We start from the raw sequence: 26,401 nt of genomic DNA, 5'->3' as shown, positions 1-26,401 counted from the left end.
TTGGTAGGCCAGTAACAGGGTGCGGAGATGGGGAATGAACAAGAAGGTTGTCCTTTTGCCCTCCCCATGGTGGACGTGGTGATGTACAAACCAACAGCACCGCCTCAGGCTGAAATACCTGTCAAATTCAAAGTGCCTTTCGAAAGCACCACCGTCTCCCCCGCCTTTCTGGGGATGTCAGCCGGCCACCAGTTCTCTTTGACTACATGCCTAGACGCGAGCTTCAGCACTGGGGATCTGCGGCTGTAACGCCCAGTGTGATCTCAGCACAGTTGGCGACGTAGGGAGCAGTCTGTATCAGGAAGCCAGTACTGTCCTCCTTGCTGACCCCTGGAATACTGTTGGACTGACTTGCTCATGTGTTGGATTGATTTCTTTTACTCTTGTTTTGCTGAATGAGCACTAACTGTAATTTTGTGTCCCAGTATTTGGGCTAAATACTATAATGGAGATTATAACCGAAGCTGGAGTAGGTAGTGAAGGTGGGTCTCTTGCATGGGCTGTCTTACTCTTTCCCAGAATGCTCTGCCTCCCTCATTGGGCTGTTCGTAGTTCTTGACCTGCCCTCCCCATCCATCAGGCGATAGATGCCCTCCATCTCAGCTCGCTCATTACTGCTGTCAGTGCCGGTCTGCTTCTCATGTGCAGTTCATCTCTGGTGCTCTGTTGGTATTTGCATGTGACGGGGAGGGGTGGCAAAAGCTTTGCTTCCCTCTTTCCTTTGCCTGGCCCCTGAGCTCCCACTACCTCTCCCAGTTGCCCACTGCTCCTGGGTCACCTGTTCGTCCCTTTCCCCGGGGACCTGCCTGCCTTGCCCCTTCCACCGATCACAGTTCTTCTCTGATCTCCCTCGTGGTCCTCCTTTCCCTTTTTATTTGTATCTATATCTATATATATATATATCTCTATCTATATATATCTCTATCTATATTTATGTATGTGTGTATATATATATATATATATATATACACACACACACACACTCATTTATAACACACACACCCCTACCTTCCCTACCCCATGCCTCGCCTCCTCACAGTTCTGCCCCGCCCACCTTGAGCCTCTGCTCCTTGATTTTACCAAGAGCCTTTAACTGGCACTTGGTCAATGGAATCGAAGGTTTGCCTTTCCCAAGCGATGGTGTACGAAATCAGTGTATCCTCGGTGATCCAGTGAAAAGTGAGGCCCTGCCTTCACCTGGTTATTCTGTCTGTCTCCTGTCATAACTTCGTCATCAGGTTGGGCAAAGGAATCCCTTCACCGACTCGCCGTTTCTCCTTGTCTGCTCTGGGGTGATGCAGGAGGAGCTGGGAGTTTTGTCAGGGGGACGTCGGAAGGGGGCTGCAGTTCACTGAGAGGATGGCAGAGGCAGAACCACCACCACCACCACCACCACCCCCCCAGCACGTCTGTCCGTCAGAAGATGCACCTCCCGCAGCCTGCACTTTCTGCTCTAAGTCTCTGTCACTCTGCGATAACTACAGGCAGTTCCCCTCGTCCACAGCTCCCTCGTCCCCCTCCACAGCCCAAAAGGGCAACCTTGCCCCACAAGCCTCTCCCACCTTTTGATTCTGCTCGTAGCTGCCCCATTCCCCTGCGCCCCACTGCCCCCTCCCCTCTCATCACCACCCCTGGTGCTCCTGCACCCCTCCCATAATACGCAGCCCCTCCTACAGACACCACTCCCACTCCTGGGCGCCTACCTCTCCTCACTGCCCATTCCCAAAACCTCCCCCCCCCACCCTCAAGAGGCACTGCCTCCCTCCCCTTTCCAGAGTGGAGCCTCGACCTCTCCAGTCACCGCCTCGGACCACTGCAACCAGCTGATCATGCCCATACCTCCCCCCCAACAGCTGCTGCCCTCCACGCCCCCCACTCCCTGGTCAGCAGTCCTCCTCCCCATTCACTGTTCATACCCACCCTGCCACCTGTGACAGCCTCCCCTGCCCTCCCCTCCCCTTCACCATGATGCTGCAATCCCATCATTCTGAACCAGCATTCCATCCTGATCTCTGCCAAGTCTGTGTGTGGTTGCAGCACTTGTACCTCAGTCTGACCTGTATCTCTACACCATTATCATTTACTTTTCAGAATGTGTCTGTGTTTGCGTCCCTTTCAATGACTCTGGCCACCCTCTGACAGTGTTGTTTCACTCAATTCAGGTACCAGGCGAGCGCTCGTTGATCAGAAATCATCTGTCATAAAGCACAGCCCAACGGTGAAGAGGGAGTCCCCGTCACCACAGGGCAGAGCGAACAACAGCAGGTACGGAGAGGGAGCAACACTGGGGCCCCACGGTGGGAGAGGGGGGGATTAGCCAGTCAGGGGAGAGGGGGAGCGACGGGTGGGACACGGCGGGAGAGGGCGGAGTGGGGGTTGGGGGGACTGACGAGTGGGACACGGAGAGACAGGTGGGAGAGCGGGGAGCGACGGGTGGGACACGGACGGGGGAACGACGGGCAGGACACGGTGGTGGGGATCGATGGTTGGGAGAGGGGGGAGTGACGGGCGGGACACGGTGGTGGGGATCGATGGTTGGGAGACGGGGAGTGTCCGGCTGCGAAGGGGGGCGTTGTGCGGGCCGCCTCGAGTTCTCGGTGCAGGTCCTGACCCACGGCCTGTTGGTGTTGCAGTGAGAACCAGCAGTTCCTGAAGGAGCTGGTGCAGAACGTACTGGATGGCCAGGGCGTCGGCTGGTTAAACATGAAGAAGGTTCGGCGACTGCTGGAAAACGAGCAGCTTCGCGTGTTTGTCCTCAGCAAACTCAACAGGACAATCCAGTCTGAGGAGGATGCTCGGCTGGATATTCTGAAGGATGTGGTAAGTGGGCCTGCAGGGTATGTAATAGTCCGCGTGCTCCAGCTTCTGTGCCACTGTGTGATGAACTCGAGCTCATATCTGTCCCCCTTTGCCCCCACCCTGATCCCTCGTCTCCCCCTCTCGCTCCTGCCCCCGTCTCCCCCACCCCAATCCCCCGATCTCCTCTCCCCCCGCCCCAATCCCCGCACCTCCCTTCCCCCCCCCACCCAGTTTTCTCAATCCCCCAGTCCAGTTTAATCCACACATAAGAGTGCAGCAGTAATCATGCAACTGAGTGGCTCACTAGGTCGTTTAGGAGATATTTAACTGTCAACGGCATTGGGTGTGTTTGGAGTTGGTACAGGGCAGACTATGCAAGGGTGGCAGAATGCCTGTGGAAGGACTTCAGTGAACCAAATGGGTTTTTATGGTGACTGTAGTTGTGGTCATCGTTACCGAGATTGGCAGCTGCTCCAAGTACCTGAGTATTAACTGAAGTCCCACAGCTCCTGTGGTGGGATTGGAACTGTGGATTACTATTCTGCGAATGTAACCCCTGTACCATCACTGTTCCACGTGGTTCATGGACAGGGAGGAACGCTACTGTCTCGTGTGCACAAAATGACCTGTTCAAAGCAATGGCACTGTCCTCATGGGCAGGCATGGTAGTGTAGCAGTTAGCGTGACGCTATTGCAGCGCCAGTGACCCAGGTTCAATTCCGGCCACTGTCTGTAAGGAGTTTGTACGTTCTCCCCATGTGTCTGCGTGGGTTTCCTCCAGGTGCTCCGGTTTCCTCCCATATTCCAAAGTTAGGAAGTTGCAGGAGTGCTATGTTGGTGCCGGAAGTGTGGCGACACTTGCGGGTTGCCCCCAGAACACTCTACGCAAAAGATGCATTTCACTGTGTGTTTCGATGTAGTGTGACTAATAAAGCGATCTTATATATTACAATTGTTAGCTTCGTGGTAAATTCTCAACCTCATTCAACAAAGCATCCTTTATGCAGTGAAGAACTCGGTCACAACACATGAAAAGGATAAATATCAGACTGTGGGCTTGGTTACTACAGTACAGCTAATATCACGATCCCTCCTCAATTGCTGAAATGGCGGACTTCTGTGTTTGCTGGTGCAGTCTGTGTGCTGCTGCGTGGCGTTGATGGATGGGCTCTGCTGTCGTTGCAGGAGATCAGTAAGAAGGTGTACCGGGGGATGCTGGACCTGCTGAAGTGTTGTGTGGCCAGCCTGGAGCACTCGTACAGCAACGCTGGCCTGGGGGGGATGGCCAGCGTCTTCACCCTGCTTGAGATCGCCCACACTCACTACTACAACAAAGGTAAGGAGACAGTCAACTGACCAAGGGCACGTCACCTCGTCCACTCAGTGAGACTCCATCAGGAAGGGAAAGGACCAAAAGAATAGGGAGGCGGCAGGGGAGATATCTGAAGGACACATCTCCGTGCTCCCACAGGCAGCAACACCAGATCCATATCCCACTTCCACAGTAACACTGCTGCTGGCCTCACCATCCTGACAGAGAAACACCACATCACACCTTGCTGCTCCAACAGAGAGCAACGTGACCTGAGATTCCACAGCACTACTCCCCTGTCCAGCAGCAGATACACATCCCACTGCCCCGACTATCAGCAGCACTGGGTACGTGCCCCACTGCCCTGACACACGCAGCACCGGGTACATGACACACGCAGCACCGGGTACGCGCCCCACTGCCCGGACACACGCAGCACCGGGTACGTGCCCCACTGCCCCGACACGCAGCACCAGGTACACGCCCCGCAGCACCAGGTACGCGCCCCACAGCACTGGTACGTGCCCCACTGCCCCGTGACACAGCTGTATCAGATATTGCTCCACCCAGCTCCACAACAAACAGTAACACTGCACCAGCAGTGACAGCTCCGGGCTCTATAAATCCTGCTGTCCATGGGCGGTGCATTGTCTATTCCTCACTTCTGCCTTCCTGCATTACATGGTGTTGTGACAGAGTTTCTGTGTGTGTTGTTAAAAGGCTGCTTGGTTGCCACTCTACATTCACTGCCTGTCTCTGTGTCTGTCTCTGCTTTCTCTCTCCTCTGACCCAGAACCTGACAAGAAGAAACGGAGTCCGACAGAGGGAGGTCCCTTCCTTGGTAGGAAGGAGTCCATGCCCTCGAAGGGGGAAATTAAGCCCCCCGACATACAAGTGACCCACCTGCAACTCCCACCTAAAGCCACCGTCAACAAGGGGCTGGGCGAGTATGACTCCCGGAGTCTAAATGAAGAAAATTTTTTAGCTTCAATCGGTGTGTACTGCATTTGCGCATGTTATAGAACGCAACTTGGTAGCAAGGCACTTGGCTCGAGTGCCTCGAGCTTTCTGTGAAAAGAAAGCGGATGGATGAGCAAGTGTCCAGTGGGGCATGTGCGTCACTGCTAGGCCCATGTTTCTGTGCCTGGCACTGCTGAATATCCGTGCCTGTGCTTGGACCAGATTGGTGGGTTGTTTGCAGGCACTTCCACACGATGCAGGGCTCGGTGAATGCTGCAGCTCTATCCCCTGTTCACCAGGTATTAAAGTCCATGCTCTGAAGTCCATACTCGCGCAGAGTGAAAGTTAAATCTGAATACCAGGGCATCACAGTAGTGAATTCTCAAGGGAGGACTGAAGTGTGAACTTTTTAAGATGAACTTCAGACTTTAGGGTAATTACACTCACTTTTTCTCAAGTGCTGACTGCATTTACTGAAGGTTGGAGAGAGGAAGTTAGTAAGCTTGCAAATGGGTCCATTTCATCAGTCAAAAGCCAAAAAGGTGAATCAAGATCTTAATTGTAAAACACTGCATGGCTTAATATGTTCCCCTGATGAACCCCTTCTGAGCCATCATTTGAACTGCTGCATCCTACTCCTGTCTGGTCTAACCTCTCTCCCCTTGCCCTAACCAGTGATTAATAGCATGATTTGTTCTTGATGCTCCCTGCCTCTTTTTCTTGATGCAAATATTTCAAAGGCTTTTATATATTTTGTATTCAACTTGCCCTGCTGCTTTTAATTAATTGAGCCCATGGACGCCAAGGTGCCTCTACTCATCTTAAATCCCAATGCAAAGAAAATCTGAAGATGTTTTAAGGCCTATTAGAATCTAAAAGGTAACATGTAGAGTCAGAGTCTGGGTTCATAATGAATACTGTGTGTGTGTGTGTGTGTGTGTGTGTGTGTGTGTGTGTATACAAACGAGTAGCATTGGGTACAGACCCCACTGCCCTGGCGCAGAGTAACACTTGGTACAGATGTCACTGTTGGTATGGATGTTGCAGTTGAGGACGTGTGAAATTCTGAATGAGATAAACACAAAATATCAATATCAAGGTTCCTCATGGAAGGCTCATTCGGAAAGTCAGGAGGCACAGGATCCAGGGAAACGGCTGTGTGGATTCAGAATTGGCTCGCCCATAGAAGACAGAGGGTGGTGGTAGATGGAGCGTATTCTGCCTGGAGGTCGGTGACCAGTGGTGTTCCACAGGGATCTGTTCTGGGACCCCTGCTCTTTGTGATTTTTATAAATGACTTGGATGAGGATGTGGAAGGGTGGGTTAGTAAGTTTGCAGATGACACGAAAGCTGGTGGTGTTGTGGATAGTGTAGAAGGTTGCTATAGGTTACAACAGGACATTGATAGGATGCAGAAGTGGTAGATGGATTTCAAGCCGGAAAAATGTGAAGTGATACACTTTAGAAGATCGAATTTGACAGAATACAGTACAAGGTTAATGGCAGGACTCTTAGCAGTGTGGTGGAACAGAGGGATCTTGGGGTCCACGTCCATAGATCCTTCAGGTCGATAGGGTTGTTAAGAAGGCGTATGATGTGTGGGCCTTCATTAATCAGGGTGTTGAGTTCAAGGGCCGCGAGGTAATGTTGCAGCTCCATAGAACTCTGGTTAGACCACATTTGGAGTATTGTGTTCAGTTCTGGTCACCTCATTATAGGAAGGATGTGAAAGCTTTAGAGAGGGTGCAGGGGAAGTTTACCAGGATGCCACCTGGATTGGAGAGCATGTCTTATGAGGATAGGTTGAGCGAGCTGGGGCTTTTTTTGGAGAGGACGAGGATGAGAGGCAACTTGAAGGACGTGTACAAGATGATAAGAGGCATAGATCGAGTGGACAGTCAGACTTTTTCTCAGGCTGAAAATGGCTAACATGAGGGGGCATAATTTTAAGGTGTTTGGAGGAAGGTATGAGGGGCATGTCAGGGGTAAGTTTTTTTTTACACAGAGTGGTGGGTGTGTGGAACACACTGCCGGCAGAGGTGGTGGAGGCAGATACATTAGGGACATTTAAGAGACTCTTAGATGGCCACATGAATGATAGAAAATTGGAGGGCTATGTGGGAGGGAAGGGTTAGATCGATCTTAGAGCAGGATAAAATGTTGGCATAACATTGTGGGCTGAAGGGCCTGTACTGTGCTGTAATGATCTGTGTTCTTTGTCTTTGCAAATTAATAAATTGACAAGCCCTAATGAAATATATCCAGGCAAGGGAGCAAAGATCCTAGGCTCTGACCATCGTTGTTCAATACTCGCTGGTTTCAGGATTAGTGCCAGGAGGTTGGAGGACTGCTATTGCTGGACTGCTGTTTATGGAAAAAAAAAGCAAGGGATAAGCCCAGTGATTACTGACCAATTAATTTAACTGCAGTGGTGAGCAAATTATTTGCAATTCGTTCTGAAAGACCTTTCATTAAAGAAAAAGATTAGTCAGGGACAGACAGCATGGGTTGAGGGAAGGTCATGTCTGATTTAACAATTGAAATTTTGGAGCACGTAGCGAGGAGGGTCAGTGAGGGCAGTGCATTTGATGCAGTCTGCACGGTTTCCTCCCAAGTGTCAGCAAGGTGCCACATACAGGTGTGCCAAGAAAGTAAAAGCCTCTTGAATCCAGAGAGGGCTTGTTTCCGTGCTGTATGACCCTAGATTGCATCCAAAATTGTTTGTGGCAGAAAGTGAAGGAATAGTAGCTGAACACTGTCATGTTTTTGTTCATTTCATCAGCCTGTCTTCTGAAGTGTATGACAACCCTTATGATGTTGGCAAGTTTTGTACATTCTTTAGAATAATCATTTCAGCTCCCTATTCTGTGTTCTAAGATCCTTCATAAACATAAGAATATTGGATGCCACCTTCCAGCCTAAAATGCAGCCACCCATCACCTACTATTTACTGAATTGAACCAATTCTGAATCTATTGGGAATACTCAGCAAAACAGGCAGCATCTGAGGAGAGAGGAACAATTCTTTTCTCCCCACAGATGCCTCCTCACCTACTATGTGTCTCCAGCATTTCCGGTTATAGTTTCAGATTTCCAGCATCTGCGGTTTTGAGTTCCAATTGCCTGCACTGGCACTTAAACTTTAACCACACAGACCTCCACCTTCTCATCGATGATTTTCAAAACTTTGCACATGCTGCGTTCATTGGGCTGCCTCAATCAATGTTCTCTTACTTCGTCAAAGAATCAAGTTAGTTCAGGTGTTTTTTTTGGTCTTAAGACTTTGCCTGATTAGCTCATGCTTTTACAAAACTGAGTTTTATTTTGTCCTTAATATATTGATTTTCTGTGGCCTCATTACAACCAATATTAGGCTGGCTGGGCTATACTTGTTTATCATCCTGCCTTTTCATACATAGTAATATATTGGCAACCTTCTAGTCCTCTGGCACTATTCCTGTAACAACTGAGGATTGAAGGACTGAGACCAATACTTCTGCCATTGCCTCTTTCAAGAACCTGCAATGTATTCCATCTGGATGAAATGATTTGCTAACTTTCAGTCGTGCTGACCATTTTAGTTCTCTCTCTCTCTCTCTCTCTCTCTCTCTCTCTCTCTCTCTCACTCTCTCTCTCTCTCTCTCTCGCTCTACCTATTGCACCGTTCATAGTTCCTTCTCTTCGTGTAACCTTTGCCCCTCCCACCTTCTTGTGAAGATGGATGCAATCATTTATTATTTTAGCCATACCTTCTTCCTGTACCTTTGGCTCCCTGATAGACACAACTCTTTCCCCAACCATTCGCCTTTCCAGCCACAACTGAGAAAGTGGCACTCTTGCTCCTGAATCAAAATGTTGCGAATTCAAGTCCCACTTCAGATTCTCGAGCAGAGAAACCAGCAGTAACACTCAATGCAACTCAGCACAGTACTCAGCGGGTGGCTGCATCGGCAGAGATGCCCATCCAGTGGTTGAGATGTTCAACTGTGGAGACACGAGACTGTAGGTGCTGGAACTTGGAGCAAAGCACAAGCTGCTGGAGGAACTCAGTGGGCCAGTGGGAAATGGACAGTTGATGTTTCAGGTTGAGACCCTTCATCTGGACTGGGAAAAATTACCTGGCCTTTTTGTGGGGGGGGGGGGGGGGTGGGGGGGTGGGAGGGGGTGGGGTAGATGAGCTTGTGATCCCTGGTGGGTGTGAGAAATGAGAAGAACTGCAGGTTGGCGATGTGGATCCAGAGGAGGATGAAGTAACGGTGAGGTCCGCGGCAAGTTTGAGAGAGCGAGGCCCAGAGCCATGGGGGAGAGAGAGAGGGGCCAAAAGATATCGACACGTGACGGAGAGGGTAGAGTGCGGGGGGGGAGAAGCAATGAATGAATTACCAGATGAAAGGTCTCCACCCGAAGCGTAAACTGTCCCGTTTCCCTCCACAGATGCTGCCTGACCCGCTGAGTTCCTCCAGCATTTTGTTTGTTGCTGTTAAATTGTGGCCGTCTGCTCTCTCTGGTGGATGTAAAAGCCCCATAGCAGTATTTCAAAGAAGGGAATTATCCCTGGTGACCTGGTCTATATCCTTCCTTACCGAACATTACTTCAAAACACATTCCTTGGTCCTTGTCAGTTTATGGAAGCTCACAGTACAAAATTGGCTGCATGTATTCTATTTTATAACAGTGGCTACACAACTTAAAAGTAATTCATTGTCTGTGAAGTCCTGAAAGGGCCACGACAGGTGTAAGTCTTTGTTATATGTTTTGGGTTCAATTGAATGTCTGCTAATCTTTTGTAACCTCTTTTCCCTCCCATATTAACCTTTCACTTTCCTTCTGTGTTTTATATAATCTCCTGTTTATTCGCTGAATTTTGCTCCTGACATCTATCAGAAGCTTCCTTTTCCTGATTTTGACATTCTTCACCTTTGTCATCAGGGTGCATTAGTTGGATGCTTGATTTCCCCCTCTCCCCCCCCTTGAAAGGAATATACCTAGTTTGTATCTGAACTCTTTTGAAGTACAAGAAGGTGATTTTAACAGCCAGTTCTAACTACCTGACAACACTTAAGTAGCCAAGGAAAGAGAGACACACTGGGGAATGCTGTGATGTGTGATTCTGGGCTGTGGTGCTGCACTGGGGAGTAAGGGATGTTAGGGTGCTCCTGTTTAGATCAGCACCAGAGAGTAGAAAGTTTTGGGGCAGAACAGACGTTCTCGAGGCCACTTGTGAACCACGCAGATGAACTCATGCTTCGCTGATTCTCATGTGATCACCGAGAAGTCCTCTCCATTTGGGAATGGCTTCTTCCTGGTTGTGTTGTGTCCTCCATTTCGCCTATCCAACCAATCTCTGACTCTCTCTGTCTTTCTTTCCTGCTTGCAATGCATCTTGGGTTGTAGAGTTGTGGAACAAGCGCCAGGATGTGAGAAAACAAAAAGCTTTGGAGAAACAGAGTAAGGAATTTGATAACTCAGGCCTGTTGTGCAAAGTACTTCCTACTTTTTATTTAGCTAGGTGCCCTAGCCTGCCTTCTGTTTCAATCATAGTCCTTCGCAACATCTGCTATAGACTCATTGCCTCTCACCTGTAGACATGCTCTTAGGTTTGTGTACCTCCTCCTCATCACTTTCCAGCTCAGACTCTCTCCTCTCTCTCTCTCTCTCTCTCTCTCTTTCTTTTCCTCTCTCTTCCCCCTCTCTCGCACTGTCTCACCCGTTAAACTTGCGAGATGCAGGTGTGGTGGAGAGAGGGTGGGCTCATTGCTGTGTAGTTGCACCGCATGCTTATATAAAAGTTGGCCAATGGGTCATCTGGTCACTGACCAATGTGTCAGTGCTGAGTTCTGCTCTTTGTCTTCCATTGCTACCAAATGCCCTTTTGAACTTCATTGACCTCAACTAGGTTTGTGGGGTGCTCTTTCTAATTCACTGGGGACTCACTGCTCTCACTCAGTGGAGCTAAATCCATAGCCAAATCATGCTGAATCGGCAACCAAGAGGAGCGCAGCTGCGTTGGGCTCTCTGAAGGGGAAGGTAGCAGCTGGGGCTTGGATGCTGTTGAGAAGCTGGCGATGGGGCACACTTGTCAAAAGCCAGCGAGCTTTCAAGAGGAGAAAATAGTGAACGATTGTTCCTGTCACTGGTGAGCCAGTGGTGGAGTGCAGACTTGGAGGACGTTGGATGAAGTTGCTTGAAGATGTTCACAAAGGGTCGTTAAAATGGGGAATGCTTTACCTGCAGCATCTCAAAGGGAAGAAGATAAGAGTTTGAAAAATGTAGGAAGACTATAGGGAAGTGATAAAATAAAGTGTTTGGGAAGGCAGCCCCAAATGTAGCTGCTCACGGAGGTGTTTTTTTTTTTGCTTGGTTGTTTTTATCTGTATTTGGCATAATTGGACCGACGGTTTATTTGGGTGAATAATTGTAAGGTGTGTTCAACAGAGTTGAAGTGATTGTAATTATCAGGGCCGCCCTTGCAGATTTGGTAGGTTTGGGTGGGTGGATGAGAGTGGAGATATATGGGGCAGTGTTGATTGGTATGGGGGGATGATTGAAAGGAGTAGGAGTGTACTGGGCAGTGTTGATTGGGGTGGGGGAGACGATAAGGCAGTTCTGATTGGTTTGGGTGGATGAACTTGCTGATATCCCAGTGTTTCTACAAACATTATTTATTCTAATCTGACACTTGTCCAACATGTACACTGGTGCAAAAATTGAGGCATTCAACTGATGCCTGCTGAAATCAGTGTTTACCCCTGAAATTTGTAGCATTGGAACACAAACAGCTTTGGTCTCTGGTTTCTTTAGCAGCTCTGTCACTCTGATACTTTAGGGGAAAGAGTTGAGGAATAAGCAACGACAGGTTGAGTCGGTGCGGTTCATTTACTTCCCTGAATCTTGACGTGAAGTCTGTTGCCTGTAGGTACCGAAAGTCCCAAACGCCTACCGGATTTTGACCCGGATGAGAAGAAGTCACAAATCAGTGCGGATAGCGGCATGAGTGTCACAAGCTTGCAGGTTAGTCCTTGGAACTCTCTGCTACAGAAATGTATAACATTAACTACGTTGCACCAATCCCTGGTTAGAAACACATCACTCTTGGCTGCAAGTGGATTGTGATATTGTCTGGACCCATCCCAGGGGAGATTGAGATTCTCTCCGGGAGGGGTGGGGGTGTTGGTGATGAGGTCTGTTATTTCAAATTATTGTGAATGGAATTCATTGTGCGGGGTGGGGGTGTGGTGAGGGTGTAGCAGGCCACTGTCTGTAAGGAGTTTGTACATTCTCCCCGTGTCTGCGTGGGTTTCCTCCGGGTGCTCCGGTTTCCTCCCACATTCTAAAGATGTACGGGTTAGGAAGTTGTGGGCGTGCTATGTTGGCGCCGGAAGCGTGGCGACACTTTTGCAGGCTGCCCCCCAGAACACTCTATGCAAAAGATGCATTTCACTGTGTGTTTCAATGTACATGTGACTAATAAAGAAATATTATCTTCTCTTGTTGCCGAACAGCAACTTGAAGAGATGGGAAGTTTCTTATACTTACGATGACTCAGGAGGAAGCCATTTGGCCCATTGGCTCCATGCTGGTTTCTGGGCATTCCCTCCATTCATGTTTCCCTGTAACCCTGCAACTTGTTCTCTTCCGCACATGCCCTATCACTTCCTCTTTGATTCTTGTTGCCATTAGCCTCCGCTAAAGGAGAATTTACAGTAGCTAATTAAGTTGTAAATTCTTGCTTGTGTATATGACCAAATGGAATGTTGTTTGAATTCATGCCCAAAGCTTTTTTTTATGATGTCTTTCGCCACCCTGTGCAAACCTGATAAATAGGATTTCACTGACGAGGAAGGTTTTAGAGAGGCAAAGGCAGGGAGGTCAGAGCACTGAGGCCCAAATCGTCCATGATGTGAAAGAGGCTGGTGCTGTGGAAGTTTCTGTAAGTGGCATAAAGCAGTTGCAGTGTCAGGCACAGTTTCTTTGTCGAACTTCTTTAACCTGAAGGTTTTAACCCATTGTGAGAGGGAACATTTATCCTGAACTTCGGTTTTCATTTGCGATAAGTCTCATCACGGTGCCTTCAATCCAATTTGTTCCCTGTCTTCTATTCAAATATTGTTCAACCTGCCCTAACAACACCACCAGGGGATGATTTTAGTCTTGATTAACTGACGTAATCTGGCAATAAGAGTGGGTGGATGGTGAAGTAGAAGGCATAGAACAGGCCGACAACATCCTCAACGGCTGTGGAAGGCGACCCTGGAAACTGTCATTCCTGGCCTGACCGCTAGTTTCAGCAGAAGGAATATGTCCAAGAAGGTGACGGCATTAAGAGTACCTGCACCAATTAAAAGTTCTTGAATGCCTTGCCCCTCTCAATTAATATACCCTTAAGTCTGGCTGAATGTAACAATCTTTGAAATTAAATTGTTTTTCTCGTGAGTGTTGCTGGTAATACTCTTTGCATCATTGTTCTGTTCTCTTCCTTTTGCCTTTTTTTTAATCTCCCCTCCCTCTCGACAATCCCTTCACCATCTCCCAACTGCATCAGAAGAGTGACAGCGAATCTATCACCAGTTCTGAGCCGCCTGCACTCACCCGGAGCACCAGCCAAGAGTCGGAAAGCAGCACCGTGGTAGGGCAGTGACCAGCTGAAGGCGTGTGCATGGTGTTCTCCCTGTGTGATGTAGTGAAACAGCCAATAGCCCGCTTTCCCTGTCAGTCCAGAATAATGTTGCAGTGAAATTCGCGCCTTTTCCCACAGAGGTCCCCAAGTGCACGGATGCTTTATCCCTGAGTGCTAAATCTGTGAGGGTTGGACCCTGATTGTGAGATAAAAGTAGATTAATGGTGCTCATATTGATAAAGAGGGTGGCAGATGTTAAAATCAGCAGTAAACATAGCTCCTTTCTGTGCAATAATAAGCCAGCAACAGACAACACAACCAAAAAGAGAGAGTCACCCTGCTGCCTGTGAGGAACCAAGAACCCAAGACTCCTCTGACCTCTGTGACGTGCTGTCTCTTGGCTTCCAGAAGTTCAACGTGAAGCGCTCTTGGTTCAACACACAGCTGCAGGGATTCCCTAAAAACAGAAAATGCTGAAAACGCTCAGCAGGTTGAGCGGGTCTCATCTGTGGAGAGAGAGGGAAACAAGGTTAAGGTTTCAAGTCAAAGAGAAAAATGTTGGTTTTAAATTGCAGAGAAACTGAGGTGTGATTTGATAGGTTGAGATTAAGATTGTAGTAGGGATTGTTGGTTGATGGGGTGACAAAGAGTTGTGATGTAGCAAATTCCTGTAAATACTGGTTACTGATAAAAATCTGCTTATAGGTTGGAAAACAATGAATATATGTAGAATAACGGCAATCTGTGCCCAGACAGTATGGAGGAGCATGTAGGGAAGTGGGATGTTGAACTGTAGCTGCCGGACCATTATAGGACAATTCAGGAAGTCCTGGTGCAGCTGTTCCTGACTTCATTGGGACCGGGCAGGGAATATTCAGCACAATATGAGTTCACTGCAAATCACAAAGATATTTGAGCCCTTGAAGGGAGTGTAGAGAAGCAGCAGAAGGTTAGGTTTCTCTTAGCAGGATCCACAGTTCCGGAATCAGAGTGGACTTCATTGAAACGTAGAGTGATGGGATTTGGTCGAATGGATGTCAAGAGGATGTTCCCTCTTATGGGAGAATCTAGAACTAGGTGGTCGCTGTTCTAAAAATAAGGGCGTCATACGTTTAAGACCAAGATAAGCTGAACTTTTTGGAGCTCTCTTCCCCAAAGGCAGTGGAAGCAGAGGTGGATAAACTGCTGGTAAGGAGTGAAAGGTTATCAGGGTGGATGGAATTGCGGAGCTGGTTATAATCAGATCCATCATAATGTCACTAAGTAGTGGAACAGCCTTGAAAGCCTGGGTCGCTTACTGCTGGTCCCAGTTCGTTTTATAAATATGGAGCTATCAGTCGGGAAAGGGGTGTCTGGGAAGTAAACATAGAGGGCTATGAGGTTGATTGTCTCCATTCTGTTAACAATGCAGGAGGGTTAACTAAGATTTTTTCCCCCCCAAAGAGGATTCTCAGTCTGAAGTCAGGAAGCTTGTCAAATAATTGAAAGTACTCCCAGACAGGGGTGTGGGAATAAGCCACTCGAAATTATTCAAGAGATGACTTGGACCATTTTGGGAAGGAGGTACTGAGCAGGATTCTTCTAGATTGATGAATGAAGACGGTTTCAACGGGTTTCTTATCCATAGCTATAGTGAGATCTCCCTGCTGCCTCCCCCCTCAGAACTCTGCACGTCACAACAACTCAAGGCCCCCTGCAGGGGAGGCGAAGATGAAATGTTGAACAGATCTGGATGTGAGGTTTGAGCTGTTGTAGATCAGTGGTGATAGTCCCCCTCCTTCACTGGAGGCACATTCCAAATTCAGGCAGTCGTTCTTCTGCCTTGCTCACTGTGGTTAAAGGTGATCTAATCTTTGAATTGAGGGAGTGGGGGACATCTGTTGAACGAGGTTGCTACTGCCCCAGTGCTGTGCCTGGCCTTGTCCCTTTCTACATCATTCAGGAATCCCCAGCAGGAGAGGAAGAGTTTCAGTTGAAGCTACCGACTTCTGGTACTTCACATCTGCAATGGACTCTGAGGTTAATGCGTCAAGGATCCTTTGGTGCACATGCAGACCATAGTCACTGTTTTACGAATGCTTTAATACTCTAGATTGTGCTTCAAGTGGTGTTCCACTTTCTCAAGCCCAACCCCTGCACCCTATACTGGTGCTTGTTTACCTCCACACCCGTTGTTATTTTGCACCATTTATGGGTTCTGTACCCATCATTTCTCTTTCCACCTTCCTGTGGCTGAGATGACTTCCCTCTCTCTGTGCTCTTGAACCTTGTAACTAAAGTATACAGCGCAGTGTACCCTGATTCTTTGCGGCTGTGTTTGGGGTAGTGGAACTCACTGATTTTTTTTGTTTTACGGTCCCAGGTCAGTAACAGTTCAGGGGAGACCCTGGGAGCCGACAGTGACTACAGCAGCACTGCTGGTGAAAGCACGGTGGGGAGAAACACCTTGGGGGCAAAGGCATCCAGGGCGACTCTTTCTGACAGCGAGATCGAGACCAATACTGACACCAGATACATCTTCGTAAGTCTCTGTTGGAAGCTTCTCTGTAATGGGGACTGGGGAACGTGGATTGATTGCCTGTGACCCCTCCTCCTATCTTTGGTGTTGGAGACCAAAATTGTTTCCCCCACCAGCTGGCATGAGGTGTGGTCACTTACCATAGGGTAGAGTCTCTGCTCCGACAGAGAAACAGATGGCGAAGGGCAGAGGTAAAGGAGGGAGGGGGTTTCGTGGACAGAACGTCACCAGCTTGAGGTCCTGGAAGAATCTGCCTTTGGTGCTTTGAGTTGATGTTCATAAACTGAGGATGTAGAAGGGTGTTGCATGGGTTCATTGAAAGCTCGGTAAGAACGGGAGGAAAGTTTCACAATATCAAAGGGTGGAAACAAATCACTTGTTGTACAAGTTTTCTTTTCAATATCTTGTCCAGGTTGGATAGTCTTGTAGATATGGGAGCAGGCTTCAGGTCTTGGTCTTCACGTGAAGTTGAGTGGTAATGAGAAGAAAGACAATTTTCTTTATTCCCTTCTGGACCGTGTGTGTCAATGACAAGCGCAGCATTTGTTGATTTGCTTTAACTGGCATTGAGAAGGTGGTGGTGAGCTGCCTGTTTTGAACACTGAAGGTAGTCCCATGTGCTGTTTTGACCAGCAGCAGTGACTCACTGGAGATGCAGATCCAAGTCACGATGATGTGACTAGTTCGATGTCTCTCCAGTTTTGTCTGTCTTTCAACACAGCAGTTGGATAGAACTGAGTTTTCTATCGCAGGGTCATTTCTCAGGTTAAAAGACGGCACATTGAGGTGTGCCTGATGGAAGAGTGGGGCAGGGGCAGGCACTGTAGTGTAGCGGTTAGTGTGACGCTATTACAGCGCCAGTGACCCGGGTTTAATTCCGGCCACTGTCTGTAAGGAGTTTGTACGTTCTCTCCGTGTCTGCGTGGGTTTCTCCGGGTGCTTCAGTTTCCTCCCACATTCCAAAGATGTACGGATTAGGAAGTTGTGGGCGTGCTATGTTGGCACCAGAAGCGTGGTGACACTTGCGGGCTGCCCCCAGAACACTCTACGCAAAAGGTGCATTTCACTGTGTGTTTCGATGTACATGTGACTATAATAAAGAGATCTTATCCTTACCCACTGGCCGATGCGTGCCTCCAGATTTTCAGCAATGTGGTTGACCTTTTTTAAAATAAGAAATGTGGTTTGGAAGAGCCAAGCCATTTTTGTTTCTGTTCAGAGGCAATGAGGGGTGACCAATGAATACTAACCTTGCCATTGCTGCCCACATCTTGACTAACTGAGGAAGGAGGGGGTGATTGTCCCTCTCCATCAGACAGCGTGGGGGATGGAGGACCCTCGGGAGCATGTGGCCGCCTGGTCTTCAAGAAAGATGGCAAAGGTGGGCGTTCACTGCCTTCCCACAGTGACTGGAGAGGGAGGTGGTGAACTCTCTGGAGAAAGCATGAGCAAAAAAGAGGGTTGGATGCGGAGTGCGGCGGCCAGTGTTTAGGAGTGGCAGGAGAGTGAGGCGAATCGCGGAGGAACTCACAAGAGGATCAATGCAGTGTTCATTTTGCAAAAGGCTGTCGTTAACAGGGAGTCTGTCACGTCACAGGGCAAATCACACATGCTGGTCCCTGGATTCAAGACTACAAAAGGTGGCATTGGCGGCCCGCAGCCCCCCGGTCCCCCAGAGGATGTCAGTCAGAGGGTTTACCTGTACGAAGGACTGCTGGGTAAGAACTGAAACACCTCCTGCCATTCCATTGTGAAATGATCGTAAAGCGCTGAATCAGGGACGAATCAAAGCGGCTCTTTATCCCGGGGACCCAAGACTTGCGGAGTCCCAGCATGTTCACGTGCCTCCTGACCCTCGTCACCATGGAGCCAAGGGATCTGGGGGTTTACGTGCGATGTAATTGTGCAGGGACTGGGGGGTGTGGTCCAGTGTTTTTGGGGTCCGGGGGGGAGGTGGGGGGGGGATAGCTGCTTAGTAGCTGGGCTGGAGGTGGGAGTGAGTGAGCCAGTGGCCACAGCTGAGTGACAGTCGTGCTCTGCAGCTGGGCTGTGTAGTTGCGAGTGAAGAACAGGTACTGGGGGTGGGGTGTCGGTCCTGGAGGAGGGGGGGAATGCTGCGACTGTGTACTTGGGGGCAGGTTGCTGCGGTGCTCGGTAATGATTGTTTTGATGCAACATTTGCAAATACACAATGTTTCTGTTGGGATGTGTCTAAGCACATGGCGCTGAGTTTGTATTACATAGAACGTAGAAAACCTACAGCACAGTTCAGGCCCTTCGGCCCACAAAGCTGTGCCAAACATGTCCCTACCCTAGAAATTAGTAGGCATGTAATGGAAACACAACGTTTCTCCACTTCAGCATATCTCTCTCTCTATCCGATGTGTGTGCTTGTGAGTGATCTGGAACAAGAGTCTTCCCACACAGAATTGACTTAAGACTTGCCGTCCCTCCTGTGTGCTCACGTGGCGGTGCTTCTGTTCCATTGTGAAGTGTTTGTGTCGCATTCTGTATAAAGGAGTATACCCCACGTGTGATCCTGCCTGGTGAATGTAACTAAATGCTGGAGTCTTTTCATTTCTACTGCTGGCTTGCCTTGGATACGCTCAGGGAGAGACAAGAGCTCAATGTGGGACCAGCTGGAGGATGCGGCCATGGAAACCTTATCTATGAGTAAAAAAACAAAAAGCGCTTCTACTGCCGCATTCGCATGGTCGTGCATGACTAGCTGCTGCATGAATCAGGAGAGGTCTCCAGCCATTCACAAACGATTCCGATCCTGTGAATAGCAGCCCCTGGGCTCCAGTCTGTGCGCACGCACCCGTGACACACAACTGTTTACCTCCGTGACTGATCTCCCCCCCGCCCCCAACCAATCCGGGCGTCCCATGTTCCGTGACCCACCCTCGTCCCCACGTTCTCCTCCTCAACACAGCTGATCGCCTCTGGCCCCAAGCTGCCCCTCTTCCCACCACCTTCCCCACACACTCACCCTCCCCATGCTTACCACTGGACCACCCTCGCATTGACCCTGCTCGACTCCTGCGCCTGCTGCCAATTCCACCAGCTCAGCACCCCCTCCCCTTGCCCCACCAGACGTTATCGCCCCACCTTTCCTCACGGAGACGTGTTCACTTCGCCCCGTTGGTGAACCCTGTTTCCGCCGCCCGCCTGTCGCTCTCCTCCGCCGCCCTCCTCTACTGCCCACCTGTTCCTATCCTCCTCCCATTGCCCCCCTTCACTAACTCTTCCCCCCTGCCCCATTCACATTTATCCAGTGTCGGGGAGCGGCAGACGGGAAATCAGCTGGGAAGTCACCTGAAAGGAATCGAGTGTGACCCACTGGAGACGTGCATGTATAGCACACTCACCATCGTGCTTTTATTAGTTAGTGCTTCCTTTCCCTTCACTGGACTGTGGAGTGTTTGAGACAGGGAGGTGGGGTTGTGGGGGTGGGGGGTGGGGTGGGTGCATTGGGGTGAGGGCCAATCTAAATCTCCAGCCCCTGTCGCTGCACCCTCTCCCAGGGGCATGCCCATCCCTTCCCTCACAGGTGGGCAACTGCTTGCCCCTGCGGCTAAGGCTGGGCAGCCTTCCCTCGCGGCAGGGGTCCAGTGTCATTGCCTTCACTCCGTCCCCGCCACACTCTAGAGGAGGGGCTTCTCTGCCTCTTTCTCCTGGTACTTGGGGGGGTGGCAGGGGGGAAATGTCTCTACCCTGGGCCCGTCTGCTGTGTGATGCTTTCCTCTTTGTGTCCCTGTGGCTCCAATGCAACTCCAATTAGACCATTGGTACTCTGGGCTAGTCAGAGAGGATCCTTGGTGCATGCCGTTATTGTGCATTGAGTGATGTGGCAAGTTTCCCCAGAAGTGGGGGAGAGGGGGGGTGGGAAGGGGCAGTTGCCTCTGACGGTCTCACCTGCTCTTCCTCAGGCAAGGAACGCTCAATGCTGTGGGACCAGGTCCAGTTTTGGGAGGACACCTTCCTTGATGCGGTGATGTTAGAACGAGAAGGAATGGGCATGGACCAGGGCCCACAAGAGATGATCGACAGGTACGGCACGTGTGCCACGCAGCAGTCGATGGGTAATCGTTTATTATTGTCATTGTACCGAGGTACAGTGAAAAACTTGTCTTGCATACCGATCGTACAGGTCAGTTCATTACACAGTGCAGTTACATTGAGTCAGTACAGAGTGCATTGAGGTAGTACAGGTAAAAACAATAACAGTACAGAGTAAAGTGTCACAGCTACAGAGAAAGTGCAGTGCAATAAGGTGCAAGGTCACAACAAGGTAGATCATGAGGTCAGAGTCCCATCTCGTCGTATAAGGGAACCGTTCAATAGTTTTATCACAGTGGGGTAGAAGCTGTCTTTCAGTCTGGTGGTCTGTGCCCTCAGGCTCCTGTACCTTCTACCTGATGGAAGAGGAGAGAAGAGAGAATGTCCCGGGTGGGTGGGGTCTTTGATAATGCTGGCTGCTTTGCCAAGACAATGAGAGGTAGAGTCCAAGGAAGAGAGGCTGGTGTCCGTGATGCGCTGGGCTGTGTCTACAAGTGCTCCTCCATCTCGGTTGACCTGTTGTCTCTCAACGCAGGTATGTGTCGCTGGGGGAACACGATCGAAAGCGGCTGGAAGATGATGAGGACCGACTCTTGTCCACATTGCTCTACAACATGATTGTTTACATGCTGATGGTCAAGGTCAGCCCTCTTCCATGGACCATTCTAGGGTACCATTAAGAACTAGACGATAAAGACCGGTAGTAACGGGACATATCCCTCCTGTGGTCTACGCTGTCACTTCAGACGGTCCCAGGGCAGAGGGAAGTGGTTTGTTCACCAACCACTGAGAATGCTGCTTGGAGGTGAACTCCTTGAGCGCACGGCTTGTGCCGTGCCTGAAGTGACAGCTGCTCGAGTAGTTGCGTTGTGGGTTGGGTGCCGAGCTGCAACCCACTGACTGCCATTCGCGCCCTGTTGCAGGTGAACAAGAACGACATCCGGAGGAAGGTGAGGAGGCTGATGGGCAAGTCGCACATCGGTCTGGTCCACAGCCAGGAGGTGAACGAGCTGCTCGACCGCCTGCCGCAGCTGGTGAGCACCTGCCCTGGAGGCGTGACCGGGTGCAGCAGGTGACCTCCATGCAAGGGAGATCAGAATGAGCGGCGTGGTCTATAGCTTGAACGGTGGGATTGCAGTCAGCCAGAAGCACCGTCCCAGGCCAGGACTGGTGGGCAAAGGACGTACAGCTGGGCAGGTGGATAGTGTGCAGGGGATACGGTTTGGGTGGATCGGTCCAGGGGTAGGGTAGGGTCGGGGAGTGCAGTCGTGCAGGTTGTGCTGTGGATGGACATTTGGAGAGGGGTGGGAGAGATGTGTAATCGGGGTGGGGGGGGTGGTGGGGAGGGAGTGTGGGCGGGGGGGAGTGTGGTGCACTGATGGGTGAGTGAGTGCAGACAGGTGGGTGGATGTGAGGGGTCCAGAGTTGGCAGCAGGTGTGCATTCATCAGGTTAATACTGCGGCAAAACAGTCCCTGTTGTAGGAAGAGTATCACCGGCGAGTGCAGGAGCCCCAGGTTTGCAGTCCACATGCCTTGTGTCAGTGGAGTACAAGGGATCGAGGTGCTCAAGGTGGCCCCAGGCAGCTAAGGTGCAATGAGGGTGAAGCTGACCCAGGACGGGCAGTGGAAGCCAAGGGGTCAGTCCCGTTACACAGTGAGTGGCGCCTGGCAAGTGCTTCTCTAACGGCTGTGTGTTTGGTTGGCAGGAGAGCCGCGATCTCCACATCCGACCCTGCGGCAGCCGTCACATCAAGAAGCAGACCTTTGTGGTGCACGCAGGAACTGACACCAATGGTGAAATCTTCTTCATGGAGGTATGGAATGACCCAGTTACACCGTGAACACCAGGGCTGAATAAATGCCTCCCCGTGAGAGTGAGGAGCAAAGAGCCTCTTGTTCCTTGACAATTCTCTTGCACTGGCCCAGCCGGAAATCTGGCCAAGGATTTACGTTGCTTTACGGAGCTGTCAGCCCTGTCCCACACAAAGCAGCACCTGCAAGTCCCGACAGGCTCTTGCATTTCCCAGTAGCCGTTCTAATTTCTGGCCATGCACCCTCAGTTGTGCCATCTGGTTAATGGAAGCCACTTGGGACGGTTGGTATTGGTTTATTATTGTCATTGTACTGAGGTACAGTGAAAAACTTGTCCCGCATACCGATCGTACAGGTCAATTCATTACACAGTGAGTTAGTACAGAGTGCGTTGAGGTAGTACAGGTAAAAACAATAACAGTACAGAGTAAAGTGTCACAGCTACAGAGAAAGTGCAGTGCAATAAGGTGCAAGGTCACAACAAGATAGATCGTGAGGTCATAGTCCATCTTATTGTATAAAGGAACCGTTCAATAGTCTTATCACAGTGGGGTAGAAGCTGTCCTTAAGTCTGGTGGTATGTGCCCTCAGGCTTTTGTATCTTCTACCTGAGAGAGAATGTCCCGGGTGGGTGGGGTCTTTGATTATGCTGGCTGCTTCACCAAGGCAGCGAGAGGTAAAGACAGAGTCCAAGGAGGGGAGACTGGTGTCCGTGATGCGCTGGGCTGTGTCCACAACTCTGCAGTTTCTTGCGGTCCTGAGCAGAGCCATGATACGTCCAGATAGGATGCTTTCTATGGTGCATCGATAAATGTTGGTGTGTGTCAAAGGGGACAAACCGAATTTCTTTAGCCTCCTGAGGTAGTAGAGATGCTGGTGAGCTTTCTTGGCCGTGGCATCCACATGGTTGGGCCAGGACAGGCTATTGGTGATGTTCACTCCCAGGAACTTGAAGCTCTCAACCCTCGACCTCAGCACCATTGATGTAGACAGGTGCATGCACACCGCCCCCTTTCCTGAAGTCAATGACCAGCTCTTTTGTGTTGCTGACATTGAGGGAAAGGTTGTTGTCATGACATCATGCAACTTTGGTTTGTTGGCGACCATGGTCGTCGTCTGTGATGCGTTCTGTGGGCCTTGGCCGCAGCCGTGACGGGAGTTGCTCTGTGTGCCCGGCTGCAGGTGTGCGACGACTGCATCGTGCTCCGCAGCAACATTGGGACGGTCTACGAGCGATGGTGGTACGAGAAACTCATCAACATGACGTACTGTCCCAAAACCAAGGTCCTGTGTCTGTGGAGACGTAACGGGCAGGAGACCCAACTCAACAAGTTCTACACCAAGAAGGTACTGAGAAGGCAGCCTCGGGAATCAGTGTGCATCTCCTGCTTTTCCTCTTGCTCGATTTTTCTTTTTCCCTCCCTGTGACCCCCGGCTGCTGCTGTTGCCCTTGAGTTCCCCAGCACGTCTCCCTGGCCTGCCCCTCCGCCGCCCCGGGGCCAAGCGCGTCTGAAACCTTGTTGCATTGTTCTTCGACAGTGTCGCGAGCTGTACTACTGTGTGAAGGACAGCATGGAGCGTGCAGCGGCAAGGCAACAGAGCATCAAACCAGGTAAGTGATCAAAATAATTCAGTGAGCGAGCAACAGGACAATGAACAGGTGCACATCAGTATATAAACACCATCAGGCTCCGGTTGGCTGCACCCTCGGGGTATGACGCTGAATCAATGTGAGTCAGCGGGCCAACGCCGTCACAAATGTACTGATGTAATACTTAAACGCAGTCGCTCTCCGAAGGGGATGCGGTGACGAGAATTGAACCATGGTTTCGCAGCACGGTCGGAGCTTCAGAAATGGTAGCAGCCAACCTGCCAGCTCCTTAAGCCTGCTCTCTCGCTTGATATGATAATCGATTCTTTGCCTCGTGCTCAGTGACTGAGCACCCTCGGCCCCCTGCAGCAGAGAATTCAAGAAACTCACAAGATCAAAGAAATTGTTTTGTCTCTTGGTTCTGATGCTGACCCCTTTATTCGGACACTTTGCTCGCTAATTTTAGACCTTCCGCTGAGAGGAAACAGTTTCCTTTCTTTCTTTTTCAATATTTTTATTAATTCCAAATAGAGAATACAGAGTACATGAAACAAAAGAAAAGACAAAATGGTACCAAATACATTGTATTGAATCATGCTTGAATTCACAATACTTCATATTGATAACCAGAAATGATAACTAATTAATATTAATAAATTGGAATAATTTTATTATAAAAAAATCTAACCCCACTACCAAAACCAAAACTGTTTGGTAAGAAAAAGGACAAAAAAAACACCTTAAAGACATAAAGCCAATATCTGTACTCCAAGCACCAAATCAGTGGTTTTGAAAGTAGTTCAAAAAAGGTCCCCATAATATTTGAAAGTTCAAAATAGATGCAGAAATAGAACAATGGACCTTCCCTAAATTTAGGTATGACCTAACATCCCGTAGCCATTGAACATGAGTGGGGAACAGTTTCTTGATATCTGCAAGTTCCCATCAGAATTCCCTTAAGGTTCCCTCCCGTTTTCTAAAACCCAGCAGCAATAGGTCTTATTCCACTTCCAGGAAACGATCTGCATTGACTCCAAGGCGAATGTATTGTCCTTTAGGTACAGAGACGCAAACTCCATGCAGCACTCCAAATGAAGTCTCGGCAAAGCTCTGTACTACCTCAGCAAAACGTTACTTTTGTGCTCCAACCCTGTTACAAAAGGAACAATACTTCCTAACAGCTTGCTGTATCTGCATGTGCCTCATGAACTAACACATCTCTCGGTATATAAACATTTAAGAGAAACAAAGGGCTGCAGATGCTAGGATCTAGATGAAAAACATGATGAAGCTGGAGACTTTATTGTCTCAAAACTTTAAATTATTCCGTTTCTCCATTCTTCCTACCCAAGTGAATGATAAGATTTCTTTTATTAGTCACATGTACATCGAAACACACGGTGAAATGCATCTTTTGCGTGGAGTGTTCTGGGGGCAGCCCGCAAGTGTCGCCACACTTCTGGTGCCAACATAGCACGCCCACAACTTCCTAACCCGTACGTCTTTGGAATGTGGGAGGAAACCGGAGGAAACCCACGCAGACACGTGGGGAGAACGTACAAACTCCTTAGAGACAGCAGCCGGAATTGAACCTGGGTCGCTGGCGCTGTGATAGTGTCATGCTTTCTGTCTGCCACCTTCTCACCCAGTTGTTTAACCTGGTTATATCTCCTTGTAGACTCTGCATCCACCTGAAGGTTTCACCTTGCCCAACTAGTTTGGTATCACTAGCAGACTTGTGTCCTAATCTTACTCATTGTGATGGCTGGGGTGAGGGCAGGGGAAGCGGTCAGTGGCGGTCTGCTAGTCTGAGGATGACCTGTTCACACCTGCAGTTGTCTTGCATTCATAATAATGTTTTATTCCCAAACTGGTGAGCTGTTCCTTTATGGCCATTTGACCCCATTCCCTGTGGCCTTTGAAAACCTGATTCCACTGTCTCCTCCTCCTCCTCCTCCTCCTATACCTATTCGGCAGCCATACTACTGTGAGCCATGCCTGGTCTCAACATTGTTTAGGTGCACGGGGCTACTCAGCCTGAAAAACACTGACACTGGAGGAACACAGCAGGCCAGGCAGCATCCGTGGAGAAAAGCAGGCGGTCAACATTTCGGGTCAGGACCCTTTTTCAGGACTGTTGTTCCGTCAGTAGAAGATATGGCAAGCAGTGTTCTGAAGGTTGCTTAGCTCCCTTTATTTGACCTCTGCATTTGGGGGTGGCTGTTGTGTTGAGGGAAGTGCTTGATGCCTTCCAGCAGTTCTCTACAAGTGTTTGTTCTGGTGGCCGGGGTGGGCAATGGAGAGGAGCCAAATTTGCCGGACTGGCTTGTGCAGCATCTTGGGCTTGCTGTTGAGTGAGAGTCCCAGGCAGTGAAAATGGGCTGAGATTACAGAATGCTCTCAATGTGTCAGGGTTGCACAGTTCTCAGCCTATTGAAGGCTGAAGGTGCTGATTTCAGAAATAGTTTTGGAGTGAAGACACTAAAGGTTGAAGACTGCAGATGCTGGAATCTAGGTGAAAAACACAACGATGCTGGAGGAACTCAGCAGGCCGGGCAGCATCTGTGGAGAAAAGCAGGCGGTCACGGTTTTGGGTCAGGACCCTTCTTCAGGACTGAAGATAGGAAAAGGGGGAAGCCCGATATATAGGAGGGAAAAGCAGAGCAGTGATAGGTGGACAGAAGAGGGGAGGCGGGGTGGGCACAGGGTGGTGATAGGTAGATGCAGGT

General features: G+C 49.7%; 1 protein-coding gene across 27 annotated transcripts in view; it reads left to right on the top strand.

Annotated features, from left to right (window-relative positions):
* madd (MAP-kinase activating death domain) overlaps nucleotides 1–26,401 on the top strand; it is a 160,057-nt gene that overhangs the window by 102,573 nt on the left and 31,083 nt on the right. For 10 of the 27 annotated variants that reach the window (XM_052028941.1, XM_052028966.1, XM_052028940.1 and 7 more), the window contains exons 16-32: nucleotides 426–482; nucleotides 2,163–2,265; nucleotides 2,634–2,820; nucleotides 3,985–4,135; nucleotides 4,905–5,105; nucleotides 10,466–10,519; nucleotides 11,988–12,082; nucleotides 13,614–13,697; nucleotides 16,051–16,209; nucleotides 17,804–17,924; nucleotides 18,817–18,879; nucleotides 20,139–20,259; nucleotides 20,804–20,909; nucleotides 21,192–21,302; nucleotides 21,976–22,083; nucleotides 23,264–23,428; nucleotides 23,621–23,693. In XM_052028941.1, the coding sequence (XP_051884901.1) occupies nucleotides 426–482; nucleotides 2,163–2,265; nucleotides 2,634–2,820; nucleotides 3,985–4,135; nucleotides 4,905–5,105; nucleotides 10,466–10,519; nucleotides 11,988–12,082; nucleotides 13,614–13,697; nucleotides 16,051–16,209; nucleotides 17,804–17,924; nucleotides 18,817–18,879; nucleotides 20,139–20,259; nucleotides 20,804–20,909; nucleotides 21,192–21,302; nucleotides 21,976–22,083; nucleotides 23,264–23,428; nucleotides 23,621–23,693 (1,959 nt within the window). The remainder of the gene's footprint in view (nucleotides 1–425; nucleotides 483–2,162; nucleotides 2,266–2,633; nucleotides 2,821–3,984; nucleotides 4,136–4,904; nucleotides 5,106–10,465; nucleotides 10,520–11,987; nucleotides 12,083–13,613; nucleotides 13,698–16,050; nucleotides 16,210–17,803; nucleotides 17,925–18,816; nucleotides 18,880–20,138; nucleotides 20,260–20,803; nucleotides 20,910–21,191; nucleotides 21,303–21,975; nucleotides 22,084–23,263; nucleotides 23,429–23,620; nucleotides 23,694–26,401) is intronic. The other 17 variants (XM_052028954.1, XM_052028952.1, XM_052028949.1 and 14 more) reach the window with 16 other exon arrangements.

Source organism: Pristis pectinata, chromosome 14, assembly GCF_009764475.1.
Source record: "Pristis pectinata isolate sPriPec2 chromosome 14, sPriPec2.1.pri, whole genome shotgun sequence".
Lineage (NCBI taxonomy): Eukaryota > Metazoa > Chordata > Chondrichthyes > Rhinopristiformes > Pristidae > Pristis > Pristis pectinata.
This window is presented reverse-complemented; position numbering and strand designations above follow the sequence as displayed.